An 18,490-nucleotide genomic window follows, 5' to 3' on the forward strand; every position below is an offset into this window, starting at 1 on the left:
CTCCCATGAGAACCAGGGCGTGCGATCTAGTAGCTTCTGCGAGTTGCCGGAAGAAAGCCTCGTCCACCTCATCCCCCTGGTCCAATGGTCTATAGCAGACTCCCAGCACAACATCACCCTTGGTGCTCACACTTCTGAACTTAATCCAGAGACTCTCAGGTTTTTCTGCAGTTTCATACTTGAGCTCTGAGCAGTCATAATGCTCTCTTACATACAGTGCAACTCCCCCACCTTTTCTGCCCTGCCTGTCCTTCCTGAACAGCTTATATCCGTCCATGACAGTACTCCAGTCATGTCAGTTATCCCACCAAGTCTCTGTTATTCCAATCACATCATAATTCCTTGACTTTGCCAGGACTTCCAGTTCTCCCTGCTTGTTTCCCAGGCTTTGTGCATTTATATATAGGCACTTGAGATAACCCGCTGATCGCCCCTCTTCCTCAGTATGAGGCAGGAGCCCTCCCCTCTCACGCACTCCTGCTCGTGCTTCCTCCTGGTATCCCGCTTTCCCACTTACCTCAGGGCTTTGGTCTCCTTCCCCCAGTGAACCTAGTTTAAAGCCCTCCTCACTAGGTTAGCCAGCCTGCTCGTGAAGATGCTCTTCCCCCTCTTCGTTAGGTGGAGCCCGTCTCTGCCTAGCACTCCTCCTTCTTGGAACACCTTCTCATGGTCAAAGAATCCAAAGCCTTCTCTCCGACACCACCTGCGTAGCCATTCGTTGACTTCCACGATTCGATGGTCTCTACTCAGGCCTTTTCCTTCCATGGGGAGGATGGACGAGAACACCACTTGCGCCTCAAACTCCTTTATCCTTCTTCCCAGAGCCACGTAGTCTGCAGTGATCCGCTCAAGGTCATTCTTGGCAGTATCATTGGTGCCCACGTGTTGCCCAAAGCAGGAAGGGGTAGCGATCCGAGGGCTTGATGAGTCTCGGCAGTCTCTCCATCACATTGCGAATCTTAGCTCCTGGCAAGCAGCAGACTTCTCTGTTTTCCCTGTCAGGGCAGCAGATAGATGACTCAGTCCCCCTGAGGAGACAGTCCCCGACCACCACCACCCGCCTCCTTCTCTTGGGAGTGGTGGTCGTGGAACCCCCAACCCTAGGATAGTGCATCTCATGCCTTCCAACTGGCGGCGTCTCCTTCTGCTCCCTTCCCTCAGACGTATCATCTGGTCTACTCTCCGCATTGGTACCTGTGGAGAGAACATGAAAACGGTTACTTACCTGTATCCGCGTTGCTGGTACATGGACGTTCCCCTTTCTTCTTCTGGAGGTCACATGATGCCAAATTTCTTCACCGGCCTCCTGTCCCCACTGTGCAGCCTGCTCTGAATCTTCAGAACCTTGTGCCTGTAGAAGCATATCCTGACGTCTGTCCAGGAAATCTTCAGTTTCTCTTATGCAAACTCCATCCACAAGCCTTACCTTGCTCCAGCCCTGCTCTTGCTCCAGCCTTGCACCCGACCCTACTCTTGCTTTGTTCCGAACCTGCTCCTGGGTCCAGGTCTGACCTCAGGCTTTGGATCCTGGCCCAGATGCCACCACACCAAGCACTACACCAGACTGCCACGGCTTCCACTGCTAGGTCCAACCCTCCACATGCCATTTTTGACAAATAGTACCTCACCAAGGTGTTGTGAGGAAAAATACATTCAAGATTGTGAAATGCTTGTACACTATGGTGCTGGGGAAGCATATAAATAGATAGATTAGATATGATCTCTTATGCACCAAAGGGTTTACAATCTAAATAAAGGCAATACTCAGGTGAGTGGAGGCAGGAATCAGGGAGGGAGCATGAACATAACATTAACATGGTCACTGTGGCAAAATACCTTGTTCGCCTCAGTAGGCTCAGTCCTTTTTAGCCTTGGAGACTCAGGTTTGGGGCAAGGCAAATCCTTATAGGTGACACAGGGTCCTGCTACTCCTCTCCTCAGTCAGTCCCTTGTGCATGTTTTCCTTCCCTTCTGGCGAATGAGTGCAACCTCCCTACTGGGAAGGTCTGGTGTCTTGCTGCAAACAACCTACTGGCAGCTTCCCTACTCCCCTCACTCCCTCACTCTCCCCCTCCTACCACCCAGGGGAGGGTTTAAAAAGGTCCCAAGTAGCTGGAGTCAGCTGAACCTAATTGATTCCCTAGCAACTCCTTTTCCAGTTGAATCTTATTGCCCCATGGTTCTCTCTCCTCAGTGGATAGGGAGGGGCCTTTTAATCCTCTGGGACTAATTACTACCCCCCTTTTGTAGCTGTTTGTCCTGGGTTTACCACATCACACAGTTCCCCAGGTTAACAACGTGCATCACCTGATTCTTCTGAAGCGTTTAAAGTATTGGGGTTTTTAAATTATCACTTCTAAAAATTACCTATTAAGCCACAGCCCCTTGTGCAGCTCCCTTAATATTTGCTTTCACCACCACTCTGGCTGAAAAAGGTGACCCAGATTTTGCCTACTGTTTAATTTATTTATTTTGAAGGGCTTTACACAGTCTATCCCAACCACTCCTCTATCTAGCATTATTAGTGCCTTTTAAAAACTACAAACTCTCCCTACTCTCCTTAGGACAACAGACCTTCTCTTTTTACATTTTCATTTTTTTTATTTCAATTTCTATAAATCATTAAAAAAAACTATATTAAAGCTGTAGGCACCTTTAACATACCATAGAAAAATCAAATACATTTGACAACATGTGGGGGGCTCAGAGACCACTAAGACCTCAAGGGTTATCCCACTCTCCCTGATGCATCCAGGGGCAGGAATGGCTCCATGCAGCAGTAAACTATAAGAAGTGAGAAAATCCTATTCCCTTGCTCAGTTAACTACCTACCCCCTAACCCACACCTCCCGCACCCAACAGCCAATCTCCCAACACCACAAAACAGCTCAGAGGCCAGAACTGCTGACATTATAGGGTTCCTGATACTGCTGGGAGGAGGGGTTTCTGGGGGGCATGTGCCCCTAAAGTTTTTACCCACCTCCAACACCTTGTGCTATTGACAGCAGTGGCTGTGGACACTGCTGCCAGGCCTCTCCTTTTTGAAGGATGCTGTGGTCTTCTCAAAGGAACACTCAGCTCCAGAACTACTGTGGAGGTCTCAACCCCACACTGTGCTCCTGCGAAGGGAGAGGGATTGCTAGGGCCATGTACCTTCAGATCCTGGCCTGTGTCAGGGGGGAGGAAAGGAAAAGGGAGACTCTGACACACCTTGGGCAAGTCACTTTGGGCTTAATTCTGGCAAACCTTACTCACAATAAAAAGCACTCAGACATGTGAATAATTCCCTTGAAGTCAAAAGGATTACTCCCATGAGTAACGGCTATTCAATGTGGATAAGTGTTGCAGAATTGGGCCCTTAATCTCTCTTTGCCTCAGCCTTCTCCTCTGTACCGTCGTGACAATCATACCTACTTTACAGTGGTCCTTGGAGGCTTAATTCATTTGCTAAGTGTGTTGAGAATCTTGGATGTAGCCTAAAACTATACTCTCCCTCCCTCATCTTCACCCATCGTCTAAACTGACAGTTTCATGCTGGGAAATTAATTTCTAATCCAATTTTCTACAATTCAGCTAACAATCTCTGATTAGACGCAGTTTTATTTATTATCTTTACAAAATCTTTTGCTTGCATGCTGGATTGTGATTCCTGCCAGCAATGCATACTATGTCTGGAGGGTGCAGGTGACAATTCAGCTCCACATAGGGCTGGATATTAGTGGGGATCAGTAATTGCAAGCACATTTTCTACATGAATGATATAATCTTTTAAATTAGTCATAAAGCAACAGGCCAGGTGGCTTCAATGGCAGCACTCTCATACGGGATATGAGAGCCAAAACTAAGGCCACTAGTCTAATGCGCTCCATGAAGATTCCATGCTATAGGATGGATTTAAGGTGTCTCGGGATTTTTGGTATTTCCCAAGGTTTCTGCAGTATTTACGTTTTCATTTTAAAAAAAGATCTTTTAGCCCATCTGGTTATGAAGGTAACCTTCCAAGGCGAATCTATGCAAGGCCAGAATTCTGGTTCTTCCAACCGTACCCACACTAAGTAACATTGTGATGGGTCTACTTATATAGGTGCTGGAACTAGGGGCGCTTCGGGTGTTGCTGCACCTCCTGGCTTGAAGTGATTTCCATTATATCCAGGGTTTACAGTTTGGTGTCATGGCTCTCAGCACCCCCATTATACAAATTGTTCCAGCAGCACCCCTGACTACTTATGAAGAAGTAAAGGATTATTCAGTGTTGGTGAAAGTAGCAGAATAGGGCCACACAGTGATATCCTAACGCCTAATCCCTTTGAGTTATTGAGTGCCTCCAGAACTCTGCAGGATTCGGTCTTTAGTGACTCTGGACTATATAGACATAATGAACCAATAGCTTTAGGATTAGACTGAACTGCCATTCATCTGAAGAGAACTAATCAAAATGTTAATTCTGAGACCTAATAACAGTAATTAAAGACAACATGGTTTACTACTTCTTCATTGCTTTCAGCAGCAGTAGCCAGTTAAAGTGCTTTAATGCAAGGTAGCTAGATTCATCTGGAAAGAAACCATGTTAAAAGATTTATAGTTGGAAATATGTGGGGTCCTTTAGGAAAACTTCTAGATCTCTGGTGGGGGTGATGCAAAGAACTGAGAGAATGTAAAATCTCTGGCCTAAAATCTTTTCTTATTTGACACTGAGTTGTGTGGATTATAACTTTTAAATTTTAAAACAAGTCCTGGTAAAATAAAAAGTAAACTTTGCTTAAAGCTATTCATTAATGATATAAACAGTTTATTTAGTGACTTTTGGTGTTTTCACATATTTGGAGTAAATTTGTTTTAAAAAATCCTAAAGATTCCCAAAATAACTCAACACACAATGGGGAAATTTCACACATATTGGCAAAAGTTCCTGCAGTTTCCCAATTGCCTTAGTCAAGGCTTGTGGATACAGGCACCAGACTAGATGTAACTAATAATGTCACTAGTAGATGTCAGTGAACTGATAGACCAAGTTTCTATAAAACCAAGGAACAGAATAAATCTTTAGTATTGATTGTGGAAGATAAATGCCTAAAAATAGCCTCCCATGGATGAAAACGATAAGGGACTTTAGAAGCTACCATAATACAATAATAAATGAAGGACAAAAAGTCCAAAAACATGGTACAAGATAAATATATGGTTTCAGAGTAGCAGCCGTGTTAGTCCACAAAAAGAAAAGGAGTACTTGTGGCACCTTAGAGACTAAAAAATTTATCTGAGCATAAGCTTTCGTGAGCTACAGCTTACTTCATCGGATGCATACAGTGGAAAATACAGTGGGGAGATTTTATATACACAGAGAACATGAAATAATGGGTGTTACCATGCACACTGTAACGAGAGTGATCAGGTAAGGTGAGCTATTACCATCAGGAGAGCAGGGGGGCGGGGCGGGGTGAACCTTTTGTAGTGATAATCAAGGTGGGCCATTTCCAGCAGTTGACAAGAACGTGTGAGGAACAGTAGGAGAGGGAGGAAATACAACAACTGTAAATCTATTTCCCTATGTTCAATGACACATCCACTCCCAGTCTTTATTCAAGCCTAAGTTAATTGTATCCAATTTGCAAATTAATTCCAATTCAGCTGTCTCTCATTGGAGTCTGTTTTTGAAGTTTTTTTGTTGAAGAATTGCCACTTTTAGGTCTGTAATCGAGTGACGAAAGAGATTGAAGTGTTCTCCGACTGGTTTTTGAATGTTATAATTCTTGACATCTGATTTGTGTCCATTTATTCTTTTACACAGAGACTGTACAGTTTGGCCAACGTACATGGCAGAGGGGCATTGCTGGCACATGATGGCATATATCACATTGGTAGATATGCAGGTGAACGAGCCTCTGATAGTGTGGCTGATGTGATTAGGCCCTATGATGGTGTCCCCTGAATAGATATGTGGACACAGTTGGCAACGGGCTTTGTTGCAAGGATAGGTTCCTGGGTTAGTGGTTTTGTTGTGTGGTTGCTGGTGAGTATTTGCTTCAGGTTGTCTGTAAGCAAGGACTGGCCTGTCTCCCAAGATCTGTGAGAGTGATGGGTCGTCCTTCAGGATAGCACAAGAACAAATCCTCACATACACATCCCTAGAATCCTGGAAATCCTGGACACCCCATCATCTCAGGCATTGGGACCCTGACAACAGGACTGTCTGGCTATGTAGATTCCCTCCTCAGGCCCTACACTACCAGCACTCCCAGCTATCTTCGAGATACCACTGACTTTCTGAGGAAACTACAATCCATCAGTGATCTTCTTGAAAACACCATCCTAGCCACTATGGATGCAGAAGCCCTCTACACCAACATTCCACACAAAGATGGATTACAAGCCATCAGGAACATTATCCCTGATAATGTCATGGCAAACCTGGTGGCTGAACTTTGTGACTTTGTCCTCACCCATAACTATTTCATATTTGGGGACAATGTATACCTTCAAATCAGTGGCACTGCTATGGGCACCCATATGGCCCCAGAGTATGCCAACATTTTATGGCTGACTTAGAACAACACTTCCTCAGCTCTCGTCCCCTAATGCCCCTACTGTACTTGTGCTACATTGATGACATCGTCATCATCTGGACCCATGGAAAAGACAAACACCTACAAGATCTCTATCAAGCATTCTTACAACTACAATACCCACCTGCTGAAGTGAAGTGAAGAAACAGATTGACAGAGCCAGAAGAGTACCCAGAAGTTACCTACTACAGGACAGGCCCAACAAAGAAAATAACAGAATGCCACTAGCCATCACCTTCAGCCTCCAACTAAAACCTCTCCAACGCATCACCAAGGATCTACAACCTATTCTGAAGGACGACCCATCAAATACAGACTCCAATGAGAGACTGCTGAATTGGAATTAATTTGCAAACTGGACACAATTAACTTAGGCTTGAATAAAGACTGGGAGTGGATGTATCATTACACCAAGTAAACCTATTTCCCCACGTTTATTCCACCCCACACAGACACTGTTCCTCACACGTTCTTGTCAACTGCTGGAAATGGCCCACCTTGATTATCACTACAAAAGGTTCACCCCGCCCCGCCCCCCTGCTCTCCTGATGGTAATAGCTCACCTTACCTGATCACTCTTGTTACAGTGTGTGTGGTAACACCCATTATTTCATGTTCTCTCTGTATATAAAATCTCCCCACTGTATTTTCCACTCCAATGAAGTGAGCTTATGCTCAAATAAATTTGTTAGTCTCTAAGGTGCCACAAGCCCTCCTTTTCTTTTTTTTTTGAAGATAAATATATATTTATGTCGACTAGGAAAAAAGAAGAAAAATAAAAATGTTTAAATATAAAAAATAGTCTGAAATACTTTGAAGAATTTGAATTGCATAAACATACAGAGAACTAATGAAAGAATATTATTAAGATAAAAGTGCTAATATTTTCAAGGCACTATTCCAAATACATTGGCTGTGATTAAAAATAAACATCCAGGATCTTTTGCATCTACAGTCTAGGGCAGATCAACAAAGGCCCTAAAATGTGTTTGTACTTCATGATATGTGTTCAGATGGTTGGCTGAGATAAACTGCACAGACATAAACAACAATGGAATGTCACTGAGGTTCTGCATATCATCAAGCCGAGATATGGAATACTTACCACATTGTACAGGCCGATGCACCATCGCTCAAATAAAATCTGCCCAGAAAATCCATTAACAAATGCAAACCAAAGCTGAAACAGAAGAAAGTTACACAAAAACTTTAGATCAATATTGCGCTAAATGTTTCCACATATTGAAGGGGAGAGAAGGGTGTGGAATGTGGACCACCATCTGAAGACAGCTGCTTAATGTGCTCTAAAAATAATTATCAGCAGTGTCCCACAGTTGTTTCTTTTAAAGTCCTGCATTTTAAATATTGCTACAGAACTGCTTATTTAAGTTAGATCACTAAGGTGATGGAGCAATTTGTAGTATTGGCATCATTGCACTAAAAAAAAAATCCCTAAAACTATTTATAGACTACCGACAACTTGTTCATGTACGCAAAGTTAGAAGCTCTCCTGGTTTCCATCACATCTTGGCAAGTGTTAGAAATGTCATGGTAAACATGTTCTGAAGTCTGTAATGTCCTATTTGACACTATCTGGATAAAAACAGCACCACTGTAATTCCTGGAAAGTCTTAGAAACTATTGCAACCAGAATGCCATGTTGCCTTGCAAGTTCTGCTTAAAAATGGTGAGAAGCCAGCTTCCCTGACCTTACTTCTCACATTGCTCAACCAGTGTCTTGACATGTTTAAGTACACATGCCAGGTGCAATGCACAGAGCAGGTGAGGAGGGAGAAAAAAAAAAGAGAGATGAAGAAGCATTCAAATTCCCTAATTTCCATAAGCAACACCTCCATTCCATCAGGGCTTCCACTAGCCAATACAAATACAAAACAAATACTGCTAATTTTCTGAAACATATTCCCAGATCTTTGGCAATGGGGATCCAGGTTTCTTTTCTACAGTTCACTGTAGCTACGAATGAAGATGCTTGTCTCAGAAACAATGAGTTCAGAATACAACAGTCCATCTGTCTACTCAGCAACACAGGCATCCCAGTGCTCTGCTCAGTTCTCTGGAACCCCAATGAACAGAGTCAACTTCAAGGCTTTGGTAACAAGACTCTTTCTGACTCTTTCAAACATCTTCCCCTTGAAAAGTTTGTCTCCGACTTTGCTATACAAATAACATTTGTAGCATTTTATTAAGTTTCTCAGACTAAATATTATCAGTTACAGGCGCTAGAAATTTTAAAGGAAAAATCAAAATCTTCTGAAACCTCATCCGACCCTAAAAAGTATCTTTTATTGAAATAATCATATGTTGGATAATCAAATGCACTTGTTTCAAGGGAAATACTATTTAGATGGGCAAGAATGAACAAAACCACAGATTTTAAAAGAATATTTTGGTACTTTAAAATCCAAACTTGACAGTTTTCCTTTTAGCAGGCTCCATACAGGTAAAACGGAAGCAAAATGAGAACATGCTGTATTTTCAATGCTTACACAAGCTTACTTGCATTACCCTCTTTCTAAACATGAGATGGAGTTGTATGGTTATGACACACTATAAAATAATGGCTATGCTTGTCTTTGCAGGGTTTCACACTAGCAAACGCCAATCAACACAACAAAGAATCCATGGTCTATTTCCTTAATATTTTAATGTCAAGGAACACAAATCATGGAGTCTCAGTGTAAAATAATACACAAATATATTTATTATGAAGCGGACATAAGCCATAAATTGTCATGTGTAGATTGTTAAATACTATTTGTTTTTACAGACTATGTATTACTTTTTGAGGTTATGGAAAAAAATCCTCTGTCTTAATGTTCTTGTTAACGAGAAATACTAAATACAATTGAATCTGTGCAAGCTACAGCTACCCATGCTTGACTCAGACTTGGTGAGTCGCTCAGAAAACTTGCCAAGTCTGCCTGGCTTGCCAAGCTCCTGGGGTTTGCAGTGCTTGAGTATAGTCTTGCTAGACACAAATGGACCGAATGTTATTAAATGGCTTTTCTGGAAAAGAAACGTTCTTTTCAATTTAACTATTGCCTGACTGCCAAAACAGTTGGAACACTTTATTTAAAATTCAGTTATAAAAAAAAATATATCCAGGGAACATAAGGCGTCTGACTTTAATGCAAGGAAATTCATGACTGAAAACTAAGACTGAAAATCCAGGCTGTCACACTATTATTACCTTACTTTATTATGGCTAATATTGCGAGATCTGAGATCTCTAGCTAATGTTATATATTATCTTCCGCAGTATCCAAAAATGGAGCACGTTAAATACAGAGACACAGTCCATAGTTTCGGCCTTAAAGCGTGGTTGCATTCTTTATATGTAATGACTCTCATTTTTGAAAAACTCAGTGCCAACTGTACATGGGCACTTGCACACTACGAAATCAGATCACCACCTCATTGTAGAGGTCACTGAATAGCTGACAGATGGTAACAACTTTGCCAATACTGATTTGAGCTGGATGCAAGCTGGTGACCTAAAGGGGAAAAGCTCAATATTCCATTACCAATATCCTGAGCCACACAGTCCATCCACCTGGCTTTAGAATGTATTTTAAGAAAAGAGCAAGTAACATTTTCAGAAAATGTTCCCACTCCAGTAAGTTTGAAGGCAATTTTAATTGCATTTTTATTGCCTTATGCATAATTATTACTTCAACATTAATGCCTGAAACAGTAGGAACTAATTTATTTAAGCGCTCTAAGGCAATCGGAGAGCAAATCATCTATTCTAAATGTGTATATTTATGATGTCTTGATAATAGACAACTTAACGAGTACTAGAAATGTTTTCCCAATCCTGCTAAAGGGCACAGAAAGCTAATATAATCAGGGTATCAACAATTGCCACAGGCACCAATTACAGCCAGATGCCTTTACTATATAGAGATGAGTTAAATTCTCAAAATATCCTCTCTTAACACACACATTTTGCATGCTCTTACCAAATAAGCTCATTTACAGTTTGCCTAATAAAGCAGGTTTATGTATCTCATATGCAATTCATTAATAATGTATCCTGATTAAAATCCTCTTTGTTTCAGATGTATCTCTCAATGCAAGACTCAAATTCCTGCTCAAGTGCACATAGCCCTAATATAATCCCTTCATTAAAGTATACATGGCACCAATTTTATAATATAGCTAAAGAATCTCTTTAACAAGATTTGAGAGAGTAGGCCTGGCTTCCTGAAATAAACTTGACTTACCAAGGAATTTTTTTTTGCTATTTTTCTTTGCTTATTAACTGTTAAAAGGAGAAAGAAAATTGTTTTTCTTTCAGTAGCAGAAAAGCAATTTTTTTCTAACCCAACCCACCCTAAGCAGATATAATTTAAAATTAAAGGAATCTCTAACCTTTCCCGCCAATTTCCCAATTATTCCAAGTTTTAATCTGATTTTTTCTTTAAATTACTAAGACTTATACAGAAAGAGTTGGTCAGATAAATAGCTTATAAGGATATAGAAGCAATCCAATAGTAGATGTTTCCTAAATTTTAACGCTAATACATTTTAAAAATCTTCAACAGATTTTATTCCTTCTATTGCTGTCTTAATTTGAAGACTATAGTTGATATTTTAGTATACTGGAATTACAAAAATGTACCATTTTGGTCTTTCATTCCTCTCTAATTACACAGAGACACCTAGAAATTTATTTTTTCCCTTGAACGTATTGCTTCTATGCCTTCTCTTCTAAACATGAGCACTGAACACTGTAAAGATCTTGGGCCCTATCATCGTGGAAGACGTGCACTCACCCCCAAAACCCCATAGACGTCAATGGGAGTTATATGGCTGCATGCAACATCTGACATAGGGAAGGGTAGGAGAGATGTCCTGGAGGCCAAATTTAGGCTGCTAGGAAAGAGACTGAAATCCAGGACCTCTATGGTGGCATTCTCAGAAATGTCTCCAGCTCCACGTTCAGGGCCAGGTAGGCAGGCAGAGCTTCAGAATCTCAATGCGTGGATGAGGCAATGGCGTAGAGAGGAGGGGTTTAGATTTATTAGGAACTGGGGAAACTTTTGGGATGGGGAAGCCTGTACATGAAGGGAATGGGCTCCACCAAAACCAAAGTGGATCCAGACTGCTGGCACTTAACATTAAAAAGGCTGCAGAGCAGTTTTTAAATGAAGAGATGGGGGAAAGCTGATTGCTGCAGAGGCGAACATGGATTGGACAGAGACTTCTCTTACAGGAGAGTCTATTGATAGAGATTCACTAGGTTTTAGTCAGGAGGAGAGGATGGAAGAGGGTAAAGTACGGGCCAGATCAGATGAGAAACATTCACATAAAGAATCTGACACATCAGAAAAGGGCAGACAAATAAACAGTGACAAGTTTTTAAAGTGTGTGTACACAAATGCTAGAAGTCTAAATAATAAGATGGGTGAACTAGAGTGCCTCATGTTAAAGGAGGATATTGATATAAGAGACATCACAGAAACCTGGTGGAGTGAGGACAATCAATGGGAGACTATCATTCCGGGGTACAAAACATATCGGAAGGACAGAACAGGTCATGCGGGAGTGGGGAGGGGCACTATATGTGAAAGAAAATGTAGAATCAAATGAAATAAAAATCTTAAATGAATCCACATGTTCCACAGAATCTCTATGGATAGTAATTCCATGCTCTAATAAGAACATAACAGTAGGGATCTATTATCGACCACCTGACCAGGACAGTGATAGTGACAATGAAATGCTAAGAGAGATTAGAGAGGCTATCAAAATAAAGAACTCAGTAACAGTGGGGGATTTCAATTATCCCCATATTGACTGGGTACATGTCACCTCAAGACGAAATGCAGAGACAAAATTTCTCGATACTTTAAATGACTGGCTCATAGTAGTGCTGAGTCGGGTATTGGGAAGTGTGTGGTTTGTGCTGGGGCTGCGGACTAAATTTCCTCTTTTGTCCTGCCATGTAGATGCCCAGTAAGTGGAGAGCGACCCTAGAATCCTTCAGGGTGTGAAGAGAGGCATCCATCTTCTCTGCAAAGAGCTTAGTGCCTTCAAAGGAAAGTTCTTCAACACTCTTTTGGGAAGCTTGACAGATGTAGTCACAACGCATAATCACCACTGCGGAGATGGACCTGGCTGTTTTGTTGGCTGCACCGAGGGCAGACTGTAGCACTGGCTTGGCCACTAGTTGTCCTGTCCCTCCTGAATAATGGCTTTAAATTGGCCATGGTGTGACTCAGGCAGCTGTTTAATAAAACTGTTCCATTTTTAATAGTTTATGTAGTTGTATTTCACCATTAGGGCTTGGTAATTGGTGATTCAAAACTGTAGCACGGCCGAGGTGTATGCTTTCCTCCCAAAAAGGTCCAACTACTGCCAGTCCTCATCTTGTGTTGATGGCCATGAGAATTAACAGCATCCACCATGATGGAGTTGGATGGAGGGTGGAAGAAAAGGAATTCTGCCTCACTTGCTGGGACATAACAGTTTTTGTCCACATGCTTGCAAGTAGGTGCTACTGATGCTGGGGTCTGCCATATGGCTTTTGCGGGGTCCAGCATAGCCTCATTAATAGGGTGAGCAATTTCTGAGGACAAGGAGTATGTCAAGGAGTTTGTGGTGGGTGTCCTTGACTTCTTGTAGTGGTATCTGAGGAGTGCCCACCACTCTCTTCGCTAAGTCTTGGAAGAGGCAAAAGTTATCAGCCAGAGATGGTGGGGGAAGACATAAAGGCCTCATCTGGGGAGAAGGAGGAGGAAGATATGCTTCTCATGGTCACCTCCTCCTCAACACTGTCCTTCCCATTCCTCCACGATTTCTTCTGGAGGTTCTGAAGCTCTGGACACTGCAGCTGCGGGGGACGGGGGGTGTGTGTCTAGAAGGTTCTTGGGTGGGGCTAGAAGCCTGAGAGGCATGGGGACGATATGCAGCCCAAGGGTCCCACTGGAGCGGTGGTGCCATAGAGCCCAGTGGTGGTGCCCATGATTGACCGTACCAAGTTGTTGTTGGTGGGCCCACCTGAGGGTAGGCTCAGGAGCCCTGTTGGTACTGGACACCACAGGGAGCCTAGGAGGAATATTGCAATACTGCCTCCTTTGCAAGGGTGAAAGGAACTGAGGCCACTTACCAGTACGGGACGGGGAGGCTCTGGCCCCCGGAAGGGGTGGGGCCTCGAGTGGAAGGGGCGGGGCTGGAGGGGGCCAGCGTCCCCCCGCCAGCCCTTCCTGTCTGGCTGGCCCGCGCCGCCCAGGGCTCCCGTGTTGATTTAAAGGGCCCGGGGCTCCAGACACAGCTGCTCCCTCCCCCCCCAGGCCCGTCAGTAGCCGAGGGGGGGCCAAAAGGGGCAGGAACGTTAAAGCGCTGCAGGCTCCTTTGCCGCGGCTCCGCCGACGGGGGGGAGGGGTGAGAGCAACATTAAAGCATGGTGGCGGCAAAGGACCATCCTTAAAGCACTGGTGCGGCAGTGCTTTCATGTCCCGGCCCCTTTTGCCTCCCCTGTCGGCGGCCCTGCTGGGACGGACCCGACCAGCAGGGCCGCCGGCAGGGGGAAGGGGCAGTGACGTTAAAGCACTGCCGCAGCAGTGCTTTAAGAACGGTCCTTTGCAGCGGAGAGCGCTTTAACATTGCTGCCCCTTCCCCCCTCTCCATCGGTGGCCCTGCCGGTACGGACCCTACCAGCAGGGCCGCTGACAGGGGAGGCAAAAGGGGCAGGGACATTAAAAGCACTGCCACGGCAACGCTTTAAAGTGTATGGGCCGGTGCGGGTTCTTACTGGTACGCAGGACTGACCCGTACCAGCTCACTTTCACCCCTGCTCCTTTGATTTGCTGTCCAAGTCCACACTAGAAAGCATGGTAGTGTGGTAGGGCAGTGGGGAAGACTCCTGTTTCAGACAAAGACTCTGCAGAGGTCCTGGTACCGAGAAGAGGAGACTCCAGTACGTAGGATAAACAGAGGTCACTTGAGTGCCGGTTGTGACATGTTGGCACCCCAATATTCATCACTGTCATGTAATTAGGGTATGTTTTGCAAAGACATGCTCTTAATCGGCTACTGCAGTATTAACACTGGTTCACCATATAAAATGCTCACATAATTCCCGCACAGAGAATCAGTTTGCTCGACTTTTTTCGCTAACAACTATTGCCTACCAGAGTGCTACTGTGGTCCTCAAAAGAGTAGAAAATTACTTTCTCTGTTAAGGTTTCAGAGTAACAGCCGTGTTAGTCTGTATTCGCAAAAAGAAAAGGAGTACTTGTGGCACCTCTAAGGTGCCACAAGTACTCCTTTTCTTTTCTCTGTTAACAGCTTGCTATATGTTCATGGAAATCTATTATATCTCCACACTGTATAATCACTCCAGACTGTGATTTTATGATACATCATATTCTGCTGTCTAATTGATCAGCATCTCACATAAAAAAAAGACAAAGATATGCTTGAGTGTGGTTTTAAATGAGCTGCTGGCCCTTTTAAAGGTAAGCAATATTTTTAGTGACATTTCCTAAGCAATGAAATGTTTCGCACAGATATGCTATCTTGTGAAATAAAGGACAATAGAGCATTAAGCATTTATTAAACAGTTAAATTTAACAGTTTTTATATGAACTGTGTAGTGTTTTATCATCCAGGTTTGTACTTGGTACCTGATAAGTTTTTAGCTAAGTACATAATATGAGATCATTTGAAAATGTGGATTTCTCACATCCCTAGTCACAGCAAGAGTAGTGATGTCTATAGTAGAGACCAAAGGAGTTATTTGAAAACAAGGCCCTTATCATTAATCTAACAGCAGCTGCTGCGTGGGAAGGGGAATGTAGGAATTGCCATGCCAGAGCAGACCAATGGGCCATCAAGTCTAGCATCCTGCCGCTGGTAAAGTCTAATGCTGGATGTATCAGAGAAAACAAAAACACATTTGATAGCTAGCTAGTACAGCTGTATATCTGGGGTCTACAGGAACCTGAATAAAGTGGAACAGCTCATTGTTCTGAGAAACCCAAATATCTCATCTTATCCAGTAATACCAGCAGATTTAGTGTTACTGTGGTACCAGAAATTGCTCCTTAAAGGCATACAACAGGAGCTTATGAGAAACCAAAAACAATTAAATAAACTTCAATACTATGACCTTACTGTGAAAAATTATAGCACAGAGGAAATTCTTCCAAAATCCTGATCGTATACGGCAATCATCTTACACCCTGAAGCACAGCAGAGCAGCACTTCTATCACCCCAATCTGTACACACTGCTGCCCCAAGCGGTGAGATGGCACCTATGTTAACTTTCTAAATTAGTTTCTTTTTCTCTCTTTCATCACAGTTTGTTGAAAAAAAAAAACAGCTAACTGTCCAATATGTTTTTATATTCCACTGCAAGAGCTCTGAAGCATATAATAAACGCTTCTTTGAATCCAGCAACAAGCACCCTTTAGTGAGACCAGGGGTCAGATCTGGAGGTAATGTACTGACAAAAGGACAGTTTAAAAGGGCAGGTATGTCAGGTAGTAGCTTTTACTGGACCAACTTCTGCTGGTGTGAGAGACAAGCTTTCAAGCTACACAGAGCTCTTCCTCCGGTTTAGTATAGACAGCAGGAATTTGGGTGCCACAACGAAGCCCACAAGGATCAAAATATCCCATCTTCCACCATTCTGCGCATCCTAATGGCTCAACTTGTGAGGCGCTGCATACCTTCAACTTCCATTGATTTAATGGAAGTTGAGGTTTCTGAGCAATTCACAGGATCAAGTTCCAAGCGAGCAAGATAAAAATAGCACAATTTTTGCTTCTTTGTTCTATGTCCAGATGTCAGACATCTGGTCCAGTAGCTGTAACACTGATAAAGTAACAATGATATTTGGGATATGTACTGCTAGAGAATGTTTTTCCGTGGTGATATCAGATTAGGAATCATGTGCTGTTGCACCGCTAAGTGGAGTAAGAAAGTAACAGTATGGGAAATCTGATACAGATCTACATCTGTGTTCCTCTAACTAAGAAACAGTTACTTATTGTGACTGTGGTTCTTCGAGATGTGATGCAGACATGCATTCCACTTAGGTGTGTGTGCGCCCAGCGGACCGGAGCTGGATAATTTTGTCTAGCACTACCCATAGAGGAGTGGCACTTGCGCCTTATGGCCATAGCCCTTTCTCTAACTATGTGAAGCCCTGATCCCCTTCAGTTCCTTCACACCAAATTCCCAGAGATTGGACTCTGATGCAGAGAGGACAGAGGGTGGGTCATGGAATACATGTCTGCATTACATCTCAAAGAACAACAGTTACAGTAAGTAACCGCTTCTTCTTCTTCGGGTAAATGCAGCTGTGTATTCCACTTAAGTGATTCACAAAAGCAGTACCCCCTTGGAGTCTATTTAAACAAAGACTGCAGGACCACCTTCCCAAAGTTCGCATCTTGCTCTGGATGGCACAGTAAGGGCATCATGGTTTGTAAATGTATGCATTGATGACCATGTGGGAGCCCTGCAAACATCCAACACTGAGATGTCACTTAACAACAAGATTGATGTTGTTTGTGCTCTCATAGAATGAGCTCACACCTGTAGAGTAGGTGAAGCTGAAGCCATTTCATATGCAGTCTGGATGCAGGGAGTTATCCACTTAGAGATCGTCTGTGAGGAGACTGCCTGTCCCTACATACAGTCTATACCAAGAGATGAGGTGAAGCTGACAGGGTTTAGTCCTCTCCATGTAAAAGCCCAGACATTTTCTGGCATCCAATGTGTGAAGATGCTGCTCTTCTGGCGATGAATGCAGCTTAGTAAAAACACAAGCAAATATACCACCTAGCTTAAATGAAACAGAGACCACTTTAGACACAAATTTTGGGTGTAGCTGCAGCATGATGAGGAATGCAGTTTTTTTACATAAGAAAGGAAAGGGGCAGGATGCCAGAGTTTTGAATGGAGGTCCCATGAGAGCTGCTAAGACCGTGTTAAGGTCCACAAGGGAACTGGTTTCCACCCTAGCAGACGGAGATGAAGATTCCTTTGAAGAATCTCACCACCATAGCATTGGAAAAGACACATCCGAACTGTAAGGGAAGGTTGAGACTGCAGACCGAAACAAAGGTGGCGAATTGTCTGGAAATGGTTGACCCGCAGGAATTCTCTAAAATTCAGAGCCTATTAGGGCCCCAGTGAACTCTATTTTCTGAGTGGGGACCAGCATTGACTTTTCTGTGTTTAGAATGAGACCCAGAGGGGCCAGTAAGCACAGTGTAATGTGTATGTGAGAAAGGATCACCCCCCAACCCAATGGACAATGTTTAACCCCCAGTTAGGGCCTCACGGGGGAATACTTAACTAAATACAACTAACACTCATCTAACTAGCACTAAGGGTACTACTAACTATATACGTCTATAAAAAATGCTTAACTAGTGAGAGAATGTGAGTCTAAGACCACACAGAGCTCTGATTCCAGCTACGAGCTGTGAGAAGGAACTGAGGGGGCTCAGGCTGGCACTGCCTAATATAGCCAGGGGAGGGGCTGTGGCAGCAAAGCACGAGCACTGCCCCTCGATGGGTACTGCTCAGTAAAATTCTCCAGCTCTGGAGTGCTGGGCACACACACACACACACACACACACACTCACTCTGAAGTGGAATACATGGCTACATCTACTCCAAGAAGAGCTATTAGTGATCAGAGGCAGCATTTAGTGGACGAGGAAGACAAAACAAATACAAATATTTTAAAAAGCCACTTTTCTACAAAAACACTCTGCATGTCCAAATCCAGAGGAGGGCTGATTCAGGCCTTCATCCTTCTGCACCAGGTAAGCGGAATTCTGCAGCGTTTACTGCATGTGTGGTAACATGCCAGATAAGACGTTAAAAAACGAGGTCCTTTGTGTTCTGAATGGCTGTTAAAGACCCTAAGATGTGTTTT

General features: G+C 43.3%; 1 protein-coding gene and 1 long non-coding RNA gene across 4 annotated transcripts in view; one reads left to right on the forward strand and one right to left on the reverse strand.

Annotated features, from left to right (window-relative positions):
- ATP8A2 (ATPase phospholipid transporting 8A2) overlaps window positions 1–18,490 on the reverse strand; it is a 690,440-nt gene that overhangs the window by 179,664 nt on the left and 492,286 nt on the right. For all 3 annotated transcript variants that reach the window (XM_084650563.1, XM_084650564.1, XM_084650565.1), the window contains exon 28: window positions 7,669–7,743. In XM_084650563.1, coding sequence (XP_084506689.1) covers window positions 7,669–7,743 — 75 coding nt within the window. The remainder of the gene's footprint in view (window positions 1–7,668; window positions 7,744–18,490) is intronic.
- Window positions 18,170–18,490, forward strand: part of LOC311532273 — a 64,729-nt gene continuing 64,408 nt past the window's right edge. Inside the window, exon 1 of the long non-coding RNA XR_014714359.1 lies at window positions 18,170–18,377. This is a non-coding gene — a long non-coding RNA (uncharacterized lncRNA). The remainder of the gene's footprint in view (window positions 18,378–18,490) is intronic.

Source organism: Lepidochelys olivacea (genome assembly GCF_965140295.1).
Source record: "Lepidochelys olivacea isolate rLepOli2 genome assembly, chromosome: 1".
NCBI classification, from domain to species: domain Eukaryota; kingdom Metazoa; phylum Chordata; order Testudines; family Cheloniidae; genus Lepidochelys; species Lepidochelys olivacea.